Genomic DNA, 13,183 nt, shown 5'->3' on the forward strand with positions numbered 1-13,183 from the left:
ATTAAAATGCAACTTTTTTCTTAAAGGCTAGACAGACAACACAGAAGCAATTTTTATCAGACTTTCTGTCAATCCAAAAGTAGTGAGTACTGAATAATAATTCAAGGACACAACTCTGCAATGAATGTGGAATATACAGTTGGGTACATGGATAGCTTATTTTTCATGTTGTTACTAAATGCCTCAAAACTCTAACCTTGCCTTTTTAATTTTGGCTAATTCAGCAATTAGTAATTTATTAGAAATTATTAATTTATTAGGATTTAATAGGATTGGAACCAGCAATTTTAACCAACTTGTTCCATGTTTTGCAAAATATCCCCCAAAGTCCTTGAATGATCTACAGGTATTCCATTTGATGGATCAGGGAGTGAAACAACCTCCTACATATTTTTAATGAATCTAATGAACAAAAATACTAATGTAGAAATAATTTGTCATCTTTAGGTTTCATCTCTTGAGAGCAACGTCGGAGAGACCCTGTGCTCGCTAAAGTTTGCCCAGCGAGTGTGCAAGGTGGAGCTGGGCCCTGCTGCACGAAAAATTGAGACGGGAGGACATAATGAAAACAAAAGTTAATGCTTACTTTCAACCCTCACAAAGTAACCACAGGACCAGAAATGGCATTAAGTGTAGATGGACAAGCCTTGCACTTTTCAGCCCTTGGCTGAGGCTTCCAATCCTACTCAAGGGCTACAGTTCTGGAAACGCCTGTGATGCCACATATCTAGCAATGGCTTTTCTCCATTAGCTGATCTGCATGTCAAAGTCTCACCAACATCCACCACCACCAGTATCAAGACAAGCTCTCAGTCACCGCAAGTTCAAAACATCACCACTGGAAAAACTGGTGAGGATATTTCAGCAAATCTTGCATAAAAAAAACTTGGGAGTCACAACACAAGAGACCACAGTATCTTAATTGTATAACGCTTGACGTTTATACTGATATTTACTCAAAAACATCAAAATTATTTGTTATAATATATAGGAAGTAATGGCCAAATTATGTTTGTTTGTGTATGGTTGGTGTGGACTTTCATGATTACATTTTGTGTGTAGAACCAGTCAATCTGTCTTTTATTAAGTACAAAGGATGTGAGTTCAGCCAAATTGCACAAAATCAGCATTTGCTGACTTTATTTCTCTGTGGAGGTGGTAGCTTTAGCATTTTAAGATCCAGGCTAATAACCGCCGTGTCACATTTTCAACCATCTTAAGTGGTGATTCATAAACCGGTTAGTTCTTGAGTTATTTGATAGCACAGAAATGAAGCCAGGCTTTGGATAAGAAAGCATCTGCTAAAGATAAGAACGAATGTAACTATACTTCACAACATTATGTGCAATAGCACTTCTTAGTCATCTTATTTTTCAGTTTGAAGTAAACCACACAGAATAAAATGTTACTCTTAAACATTAATATATATTTTCATTATTAATTTGTAATAATTGTACAACCGTACAACTTAATAATATATATTTCAATGAATTATATACAAGTATTAACATTCTTGGATGTTTAGGATAAGTTTATGTTTGATGTGAAATGTCAGTTCTTCAGTCTCTTAGTTTTAGCCATGTTACAGTGGGAGGATAATGAATGCACTTTATTGTCAGAGACTTGTGCTGTCCATACAACTTGTCTTTTAACCAAAAATGTGTACATTATGTCTATCAGTTTGTTTGTGAAAATTGGCAGAATCATTCTGGGAAATATTTGAGACTTGGTATCTTATTAAGAAATTGGCTCAAGTATCCAAATTAAATTATGAACTTAAATATCTTTAGTTAATAAAGCTGTAATGTTCTCTTGAATTATGAGTCTAATTTTGGAACCTCCCATTAATGTATATTAATGAGAAAGGAGAGAAATACAACATGAAAATGTGAATCTACCCCTTCTTTGTCAGCATTCAGGTTCTGTTTTAAATAAAGCCTTCTGGCATTGGATAATGTTTTTATCATAAAGCCCAGAGAGGAAAAAGACAAGAGTCAATTTAGAAAAAAAAGTTGTTTACTTATAAACAAATAAAAATAAAAAGAAGGATTTGATGTTCTTTGTGTACTCCATATGAAAACACATGTATGTCATTCTTTCTTTATCATTCTCTCTCACACAAACACTCACACTTCTAATCACCTGATCTGGTTGTGTGTAAACTCATGCTGAGATCAGCATAAGAAATGTATTTTAAACACACACTGCTATGTTACGGGAAATAGGCCGGAAAGTTCTAGAAAATCTGTTGTGTGGGACCGTCGCTCAGTCGGAGTCTCCCTCTTCCATGCCAACTGCTCCGACCGCTCCCGCCAGCTCTGCCTCGCTGCCCTTGAGCCGTTCCCCTGTGGAATCGCACATGCCCAAACATGAGGTATGACTACGTGCTTCAAAGACTTGTGTGCTCTAGTTCTTATTGGTGATTCACAAAATCTTTGTTTTCTAAATAACACAGACTTTTCATTTTTACTGTGGATTTGAGAGACAAAATTAGAGTAAAGCAGTAATGTTAGGTCTAGTCTGTGCCAGAGGAGCATATAGAGACAGGAAATCCATATATGATGTCATTAAGAGACATCAGATCTCCAGGGCTTTTAAATCCTCACAGCAATTAGCCTTACATGAAGCCCTGGCAGAGCTCATTACTAAAAGCCTTTTAACTATATTACTGATAAAAGTGATGTAGAGATAGTGTTCAGTGCTACAGTGCTTTTGTTTTGTTTTGTTTTTTGACACCAATTCACACCAATATCTACCCCAAAGGACAACAACATTCTGTTTATTACAAGCGCTTCAGTTAGTCAAAGTGCTAGCAGTTTAAAGTCAATGTTTTTAACATTCATCAGCTGGAAAAAAAAATGGTTCTGAATGTGATTCCAGTGATCCTTATCATAATAGCTCTGGTGTGAAATTCTCATTTTAATGATTATTAAAACTTTATAACATTGTTATAGTTATCATCCTTGGTGTCAATGGGCCTTGATTCAGATATTACCTTTCATGTAGTGAAAGGTAAACCATTTCAGACACTATGAGAAAAGAGGTGATGTTGCAATGTTTATTATTGTTTATTTTTGACCTTGGATACATGCAAACCTATTGTAGGAGATGTCCAAAACAAAAACAGGAATCTTTAAAATAGCATAACGGGGGCACTTTAAGAAATTAGTGTCATACTCACGTATAAGTTCAGCAATAGCTTTTTGTGTTCGCCTCTCTAGTTTCTCCAGCTTCTTGGCAACATCCCTCTTTAGATCCCTATTACAAACACAAAACAGTTAGTTCAAATGAAAATTACCCCAAAATTTACTCACCCTCAAGCCATCCTAGGTGTATATGACTTTATTCTTTCTGATGAACACAATCAGAGTTATATTAATAAATATCCTGATGCGTCCAAGCTTTATAACGGCAGTGAGTAGGACTAATGAGTATGAGCTCAAGAAAGTGCATCCATCCATTATTATACATACTCCACACGGCTCCGGGGGGTTAATAAAGGCCTTCTGAAGTGAAGCGATGCTTTTGTATAAGAAAAATATCCCCATTTAACCAGTTATAAAGTAAAATATCTAGCTTCTGCCAGAACGCCTTCCGTATTCAACTTAGGAAAAAAAAAAAAAGGAACTGACATCACATAACTTCGTAAGTTGAATACGGAAGGTATGGAAGCACAAGTATTTTGAACAGTGAAAGGCATTACACTTTATTTGTAAGTTGAATGAAGAAGGTGGTCTGGCAGATGCTAGATATTTTACTTTATAACTTGTTAAATATGGAAATTTTTCTAACACAAATGCATCGTTTCACTTCAGAAGGCCTTTATTAAGCCCCCCGGAGCCATGTGGAGTATGTTTGTGATGGATGGATACACTTTCTTGAGCTTCAAACTTGTCAACCCCGTTCACTGCCATTATAAAGCTTGGATGCATCAGGATATTTATTAATATAAATCAGATTGTGTTCATCAGAAAGAAGAAATTCATATACACCTAAGATGGCTTGAGTGTGAGTAAATCTTTGGGTAATTTTTATTTTAAAATTAACTAATCATTTAAATGAATGAAAATTAAGATAAAATCAAATCACAGTGAATATTATGCATGATTGTGTTTTATAAATAAAAATTGAAGGTTTGTACCAGTCTGGTTTTCTGGGGGCAAGATTGGCCAGATCCTGAGAGCACAAGTCAAGAGAAAAAACATCTTATTCCAAACTTTTGACAAGTAATGTATTCAAACAGGAAACACTGATGGTGTCCATATCATGTTTGAGTCTTTGGATTAAGGGAAAATTCACTCACCACTTCCTCAATCACAGGCTCTGGGTTTGCAGCTTCTAGTTGGTCCTTGACCTTGTCCTCCACTACAAGAATATGAAACAAGACCATTAAGACAACCGGTAGAGTAACTCAACACCTGATCACCTGCTGTAACATTATCATCCAGCATGACAATTATAGAAAGGTCAGCTTAACTTGCAGGTATAAACATCTGACAATATAATTTAAAGGTGCCCTAGATTCAAAAATTGAATTTACCTTGGCATAGTTAAATAACAAGAGTTATTTAACAGTCGGGGTGTACGCCCCCAATATTTGCATATGCCAGCCCATGTTCCCAACATTATGAAAGGAATTACATGTCTGGATGTGCACAGCTGAACTCATCAGACTAGGTAAGCAAGCAAGAACAATAGCGAAAAATGGCAGATGGAGCGATAATAACTGACATGATCCATGATAACATGATATTTTTAGTGATATTTGTAAATGTCTTTCTAAATGTTTCATTAGCATGTTGCTAATGTACTGTTAAATGTGGTTAAAGTTACCATCATTTCTTACTGTATTCATGGAGACAAGAGCCGTCGCATTTTCATTTTTAAACACTTTCAGTCTGTATAATGCATAAACACAACTTCATTCTTTATAAATCTCTCCAACAGTGTGTAATGTTAGCTTTAGCCACGCAGCAAAACCTCAAACTCATTCAGAATCAATGTAAACATCAAAATAAACATTGTACTTACGCAATTAGACATGCTGCATGACGAACACTTTGTAAAGATCCATTTTGAGGGTTATATTAGCTGTTTGAACTTTTTTATGCCGTTAAAGGCAAGCGCAAGCTCTTGGGGCGTGGAGCACGAGATTTAAAGGGCCACACACCCTGAATCGGCTCATTTATAATGATGCCCCAAAATAGGCAGTTAAAAAAATTAATTTAAAAAAAATCTATGGGGTATTTTGAGCTGAAACTTCACAGACACATTCAGGGGACAGCTTAGACTTATATTACATCTTTTAAAAAGAAGTTCTAGGGCACCTTTAAAGATACAGCCATTAATATTTATTGTGCCGTTAATCCTGAAGTGTTCTCACCTGATGCAGGTTTTGCTTTAGGCACCTGTCTCTCCTTCAGCTCCTCGTCCTCCGGTGTGTAATTCCTCAGCTTCAGCTCTCTGCAAACATAATAGCAAAACTATGCAATTCACTCACAGTTATGAACAAATGTTTTGTCACTGCCTCCATTATAACCTATTATTAATTCAAGAAGATACTATAAAGGCAATCACAGGAAACCCCAGTAACCAGCAGGTGGCAGTGCAAATAAACATTTAGTTTGGACAGTGGGCAGCTGGTGCTTTTCGAGTGCTGAATCCAGCCTCTGGCGGCATCCAGAGAGTACATTCGCTCGCAATGTGTACAAAGCCTCCCTTCATCTTTGTAGAACTAGCTAATTAGCATGTAGCACCTGACCGTGTCTAGGGACCACAGCTGAGAGAGGTTGAAACAAGCCCAATTATGCCATCACTCAGCCGGCAGGTCTATTAACATCCTTGCAAGTTACAGCAAAATGTGCTGCTGTATCTCCAGGGAGAAACAGAGGGTTCTTCACAGCATGATCAACAGAACATGAAGATTTGTTTCAAACTGTCCTATAGGAGACTGAGAATTCATTGTCATCAAATTGCTCATTCTGTCTCTTGAGATCTGTGCCCATTTTGTTCTCATAAAAAGGGGCAACAGCATTTATCACCACCTTATTGATTTTTAATAATTCATGATATTCGTAAAATATATATTTTTACTGTGAGATTTTTACCACATGACATTTTTAGTCATTACACAAAAAAAAAAAAATTCAAAACCACATAAAACCAACATTTTAGTACATTTCTAAAACCTGGCAAATGTGCTTTTAAACACGTTTCCTCTTCTTAAACGTGAACACACATTTGTCATTAGCTATGTTGCAAGTTAACTTATGCACAAAACTGGAATATCACATTAAACATTGTTCAAGAGAACAAAATCGCCTCTTCCCTGGAAATTGGAGAAAAATATCGATAAGAATGGAAGATGCTGCAATTGGGGAAGCCACAAGGGCTGGGAAAATACATCGACTCTCGATTCGCAATACAATGAATCTGGATAGATCCTGATATTTTCTCTCTCTAATCGATTCTGAGCTTAGTTTTAACAGCAGATGGCGCTATAGGCTAGTTTTTAACTGCACACTCAAATGCTCACATAGAAGAATGCTGGACAGTGATCATGTAAGTGGTTAAATATACTTGAACCTCAGCTCAGAATGCTTTTATGACTGCGAACACCCTTATAATTTGCTTCAATCTTTTCAAACTTTATGAATGATTATTTTAGGTTTAAGTGGTGTGTGTAAAGGAACTGGAAGCAAGCAGAGGACAGCTGTTTCTAAAGCACGTAGTGCCATCTGCTGAATCGATTCAAGAGAATCGCGATATACTGGAAAATATCAGAATCGCTCCAGATTCTTTGTATCGCAAATCGAGAATTGATGTATTGTCCCAGCCCTAGAATCCACCGTGTCTGTTTTTTGTACATCATAATTTACTAGCGCCTCAGAGCACACAGACGAAAAGCATGTTTTTTTTATGCACATTTTTATAATTTATGCACATCTTGGAGCTTCCATCCAGCATTTTATCTCAAAATTCGCAATGGATGGGTGGATGGAAACATAGCTATTGACTACAGCAGGTCCACATTCATCACCATCTGATCTAAATGAGAGCCAGTATAGAGTCGTGTCAATGATGTGATGTTCATTTGGTTTGTTCTATTGATAATTTATTCTTCTATAATGAGCATAGTACTAAAAAAAAATCATTTTAATATTTTTTGAGTGACATGAAGTCAAACATGTCATGGTAGTACAACTGCCCTGATATTATAATGAAAAAAAAAAAAAAAAAAAAAAGAATTCTCATTAAAAAAATCTAATTTTTGAAGGAAAAAACTGGCATAAACTTTTAATATTACTTCTTAGAATTTTTTTTTTTTTTTTACGTGTTTCACTGCTTATTTGTAAAATGTTTGTCCTCCAAATCAAAGTCATGTGGTGCAACCAACATTCAGAAAATGACAGAGAGGACCACTGAAGACCCTCATGACTGTGTCAAGGTCAGTAGGTCAATAAGATAAAGTGACCTTTTCATGATTAGGCAAGGTTAGTTCAAGTTGTAAAATGTCATGTGGTGTAACTCCCCAAAAACAGATTAAATTACATTCATTTTCACCTTGAAAAATGTTTTAAAATTTTGGGCAGGAAAATGTGCTATACCAAAAGACATTTTTGGAGTCATTAAACCAACATGAACACAAAAATTATACATTTTTTTAAGACGATTCCTCTTCTTTATCTGGACACTCTTATTTGTCATTGACCCGGCTACAGCAGGCACACATTCATCACCACTTGATCTAAATGAATATCTGTAGAGTCAAACCACGTAATTAAATGGACTGGGAACAAACAGACTGTTAATGTCAGCTGTGTCACCACTCCTTTTCAATGGTCTTGGGTGTAGGGTTGTCAAAATCATGCATAATGAAAGGGAAAAAACATGTCATCCAACACAAAGCATTGCGCCCACTACCTTAATAATACTCAATTTCATAACCAAACCCTCTCAAGGCCCTGGAAAGCAGCGCAAAATATTATGACCCCAAACAAGAGTTTTGAAGCACATTGGAAAAAAAACACTCAAAACAACAGACTGAAACAAAGAGTTGGGAACGCCTCCCTGTCCTCAGTTTTCCTGAAAAGACTTCCTGACCACCTGCTGGAACAATACCAGACCACTGGCTTTCCTCATCTACAGTAGAATGGCCAAACAATCCAACACTTTCAGAATGTAAACAGTCGTTTGTCAACCCTAAGTGAGCATTTTGAACATCCTGAATAACTCGTGGCCAAGGGTTTGGACGCATTGGCTAGAACAATATCCTGTTTTCTAATTTAATCACATACAGAAAGAAGGGATTAATGCTCAAGGGAAAAGCTCTTGTGTTCTTGAAGTTCTCAGAGGGCTGGAGCTGAATTAAGGGCCTTGACAGTTTGGTGGAAGGTCTCTCGTTTCTCAGAGCCTGCAAAACAACCGAGGGGACCAACATTGGGCTTCCTTCACCCTAAAATAGGCAGCAGTGGAACAGTAAATCCTGGCTGCTGACAAAACTCATTTACAAAGTACAGAAATAACAAATGCAATGTGGTGAGATGGGCTGCTTCTTTGCTTGGGAAAATTCAAAGCCAAGTTGGAGATTTGATATTTCTTGTCCTACTGCTTAAGCTGTGACAAAATACTGTCTGGCTCAGGTGAAAGGTTGAGCTACATTCAAAACCTGAGCAGATATTCATTATCTGACTCACCTCATTTCAGAATTTTGACAGCTTAAACAAAAAGCCCAACAAAAGTGGATGTTTCCTCTCATTCAGCCTGGAAATAAATAAGCAGCACTTTCATGCACAATAAAGTACACTACCATTCAAAAGTTTGGGGTCAGTAAGATTTTTACATATCCGTCAATTATAAAATTGAGTTATTCACATATTCTGTGACAACTTATTTATGTAATGTGTGTGTTTTTTTTTTTAAGTTGTGTACATTGTGACTTTTTTTAGAAAACAGAAAGGTTCTATCTACAAAGGAGTATGGAATGCAAAAACTTTGAAGCTCAATATCTCAAAACTGCTCAGAATGCAGACAGAACCTTATAATTCCAAGGTAGCGCGTTTCTGAACAAAGTCTCTTACAGCTGCATTTATTTGATCATAAATACAGTAAAAACAGTAATATTGGAAATATTATTACAATACACAATAATTGTTTTCTATTTAAATACATTTTAAAATGACATTTATTTCTATGAGTGTAAAGCTGAATTTTCAGCAGTCAGTCTTCAGTGTCACAGGATCCTTCAGAAATCATTCTAATATGCCGATTTGATGCTTATTATTATCAAAGTTGAAAACAGTTGTGCTGCTTAAAGGGATAGTTCACCCAAAAATGAAAATGTGATGTTTATCTGCTTACCCCCAGGGCATCCAAGATGTAGGTGACTTTGTTTCTTCAGTAGAACACACATGATGATTTTTAACTCCAACCGTTGCAGTCTGTCAGTCATATAATGCATTGAAACGGCAACACCATCTATAAGAGTAAAAAAAACACGCACAGACAAATCCAAATTAAACCCTGCGGCTCGTGACGACACATTGATGTCCGAAGACACGAAACGATCGGTTTGTGTGAGAAACCGAACAGTATTTTAATCATTTCTTTACCTCTAATACACCACAATGTCCAACTGCGTTCAGCATCCGGTTAGTGAGGTCAAAAAATGCACTCTGATGACAGAAGTAATGTCTCGCGCTTTGCTTCAATGAGTGCGAGACATCGCTTCTGTCATCAGAGCACGATCAGACCTCACTAACCAGATGTGGAGGGCAGTTGGACATAGTGGTGTTTTAGAGGTAAAAATGATATAAATACTGTTCGGTTTCTCGCACAAACCGATTGTTTCGTGTCTTCGGACATCAATGTGTCGTCACGAGCCGCAGGGTTTAATTTGGATTTGTCTGTGCATGTTTTTTTGACTCTTATAGACGAAGTTCCGCAACGGTTTGAGTTAAAAATCATCATGTGTGTTCTACTGAAGAAACAAAGTCACCTACATCTTGGATGACCTGGGGGTAAGCAGATAAACATCAAATTTTCATTTTTGGGTGAACTATCCCTTTAATATGCTTGTGGAAACTGTGATACATTTTTGTCAGGATTTTATGATAGAAAGTTCAATAGAACCGCATTTGAAATAGGAATATTTGTCTACTGTCACTTTCGATCATTTTAATGTGTACTTGCTGAATAAAAGTTAAAGTCATTCATTCTTGCTTTTTTCACTTTTTACCTTAAAAACAGATCATAAAATATTTCCCTCTATAACTGGTTTCTGGTATAATAATAATAATAATACTACTGTAAATAATAAAACTGTCATTTTGTTTTTCTATAGACAAGTAGATTATTGTCAAGTATTGCAGCATAGGAAATGTCAAAATAAGTGTGCTGGGTGGTGAATTACAGCTCATTGTTTCCAGGCTGTGTTGCCATTTTAATAATGCATGTTTAAGGAGACACACCTTAAAACATTCTCTCCCAGACAACCTCCCATATCAGCTCCATTTCAAGCCTTATACTCACAAAAGTGTAGATCTATTAAGTCATAGACATTAATTCTGTAATCATTTACTCACCCTCATGTCATTCCAAAACTGATTTTCTTCTAAAGTACATAAAAGAAGATATTTTACAAAATGTCTCAGTGTTTTGCTTTTGTCAGTGTTTGGTTTCCAACATTCTTCAAAATATCTTTTTTTGTGTTCCACAGAAGACAGACATACAGGTTTGAAAGGACATGAGAGTGAGTAAATGACGACAGATTTTTTCTTTTCATGTGAACTATGTACTAAAGTAGACGAAGTCCAGATACTGGGTGATGAGTGTTTAGGAACCTTTGCAAACTGTTAATGCCAAACACCTCTTGAGCTCAGGGAGGAGGGAAGCGCAAGGGTTCTGTGAATCTGTAAACAACGGAAAAAAGCAGAGCGCTCGAGGCCTTGGCTTGAGCCTGAAATAGAGCTGAGAGCAAGAGAGACCTTTACCTCACAGCCCTTCTTAACATCATGTAAACAGTACAGCTTTGTTATTTATTGTCCATTTACAACAGGCAGTCTATTCAAGTAAGTCCTATTTGCTTCTAAATAGTGGAACTGAGAATTTAGTTTGGTTCTTTGCAGTGTTCTTCTGTAGAAGTGACACCAAACTTTATATCTGTGTGTTTACCTGTGTCTGTCCTCTGTCTCAGAGTCCTCCAGAGCTTTTTTGCTCGCAGGCTCTCCATCCTCAGGTGCCTGTCCCTGTAGTTTAAAAAAAATAACTGGTTAACAGGAGCAAAAAAGCAAAATCCAAATGCTGATCCAAAACTAATGACATACAATAAAATGTGAAAAGTCTCTGATGCACAATGAATCAGAGCCAAAACATGACTGTGCGCATTTAAGGAAACATAAAAACAAATATTCAAACTGTGTTAAAGGGAAATTCCCTGGTTTAAAGTTAAACTCTAACGACATTTGTGGCATGTCGATTAACACTGATAACAACGTTCGTCATTTTTAAGATAAAACTTGCAGTGACAGTAAGCACTGAATCTAGTTATAGGGTGAATTCAGGGTGATTGGGACACTTTTTGCCATTGAGATGACTTGGAAAAAATGTCAAAAATCAACTTGAATTCACACCTATGTTATTGTACATAGAGAAGACAAATTATTTCATTAATTTCTGTTATAAGTTACCAGCACAGCTGATCGGTTTGCATGACCAAAGAAAGAAAGAAAGAAAAAAAGAAGCAGCTTAAACCAACCTAAAACTTGTTTGCTTATCAAGGTTTTGTACATTCATTGTAAGAGAATGTAGAGGAATCACTGAACTAAACAAGGTACAGAATTCCATTTGTTACACAATCATGTAATGCAGTCTGACACAGTGCTCGGGAAAAACAGTATTTGTTTAATGATCATTCAAACATAAAATACAATAATAATTGAGGCGGAAATGCTAGTACTATTTATAGCTAAACTTCTTTGGATAATAATAAATGCGTAAAAAGACGGGGTGGAAGACATCAAAATTGCCCAATTTATCAGAATTAATCTTCTTGATGACAACTGAAGCTAAACTGTTCATGAAACAAAGTGAAATGCTTAACGTTAATTGTTTTGCTAACATGCTAACTAAAGCAAGTTTGCCACCGAGCGCGCTTTTTTACTCCATGTCTTACAGAAAATAACATTTATAACGCAACTCACTTGAAACTGTCGGTCTCGTAGAGCTTTTAATCGTTCTTTCCTTTTCAAAGCTTGCTCTTGTAAAGAACCCACAGGTTTCTCCATGGTGAAATTAAAGCATAGGTAGCAGGATCGATGAATCTGTAATCGATTATGAGGGCTGTTCCGAGGCTGCTAGAGGAGCGCCGAAAACAGTGATTTTGTATAAACTACCAGTAAACATGTAAATAACTATAATTAATTGACTAAAGTGATAACATAATGATATGATATTTAAAGGTTAATATAAAAAATAGTAATACATAAATAAATGGCTGTGTTTACATCATTTGATAAATCATTAGACGTTAGATATGTACCCCTGATATTAACATATATAACCGATATTAACACAATAATTTCATGTTATGACTGACAGCTTTATAAATAAAATAAGTCGTTTTAAATGCTACAACTCCATATAGACTTCAAAACATTAAAGCAGTAATTATGTAAGATGGACAACTAATAGGTCCGTTCAAATGAGAAAGAACAACAAAGTAACTTTGAGGAACATTTAACAACATATTTTAATATATGAACACACAGCTCTACTCATAAAATTAAAAAAATGAAAGAAAGAAAATCATAACTCATCTAAATAGAAAAAATGGCCTACGCAAGTTCTCCAAACAGGCAAACAAACACCCGAACATGACATGGTGTGGAATGTAGGGCATTGCCATGGCAATACAGCTGCCTCTAGGTCCATCCTCTTCCCAGTGACCATGTTGGCCAAACAGTCACAAAGATGCACTTAGTAATGGGATAAATACAAATAGTGCATTATGACCCCCTCCCTCCTAGATCATTTTATTTGATGGATTACTAAAATGAGTAAAAAATGTTAAACATTTGATTTTTTTGTAAGGTTAATGGACTAATAGTGTGGTAGTGCGGTAAATATTTGCTTTGATTTAGAATGGATGTAGCCTATTGTTTAAGATGTAGCAATCTATCTCAAA

The 13,183-nt window shown here is 36.1% G+C and overlaps 2 protein-coding genes across 4 annotated transcripts in view; one reads left to right on the top strand and one right to left on the bottom strand.

The window, feature by feature from the left end:
- The window catches only part of si:ch211-257p13.3 (kinesin-like protein KIFC3), a 31,423-nt gene extending 29,369 nt beyond the window's left edge, over positions 1–2,054 (top strand). For all 3 annotated transcript variants that reach the window (XM_048152872.1, XM_048152871.1, XM_048152873.1), the window contains one exon: positions 448–2,054. In XM_048152872.1, coding sequence (XP_048008829.1) covers positions 448–579 — 132 coding nt within the window. In that variant the 3' untranslated portion in view covers positions 580–2,054. The remainder of the gene's footprint in view (positions 1–447) is intronic.
- ccdc12 (coiled-coil domain containing 12) lies at positions 1,999–12,357 on the bottom strand. Its single transcript, XM_048152874.1, has 7 exons — positions 12,201–12,357; positions 11,173–11,246; positions 5,384–5,463; positions 4,304–4,365; positions 4,142–4,176; positions 3,182–3,258; positions 1,999–2,345 (listed from the first exon to the last, which is right to left on the bottom strand). Exons 1-7 carry the CDS (start codon positions 12,282–12,284, stop codon positions 2,266–2,268), a joined length of 492 nt encoding a protein of 163 aa, XP_048008831.1. The 5' UTR covers positions 12,285–12,357; the 3' UTR covers positions 1,999–2,265.
- Positions 12,358–13,183: the final 826 nt, after the last annotated feature.

This window comes from Megalobrama amblycephala, linkage group LG13 (assembly GCF_018812025.1).
Source record: "Megalobrama amblycephala isolate DHTTF-2021 linkage group LG13, ASM1881202v1, whole genome shotgun sequence".
In the NCBI taxonomy this organism is placed as follows: domain Eukaryota; kingdom Metazoa; phylum Chordata; class Actinopteri; order Cypriniformes; family Xenocyprididae; genus Megalobrama; species Megalobrama amblycephala.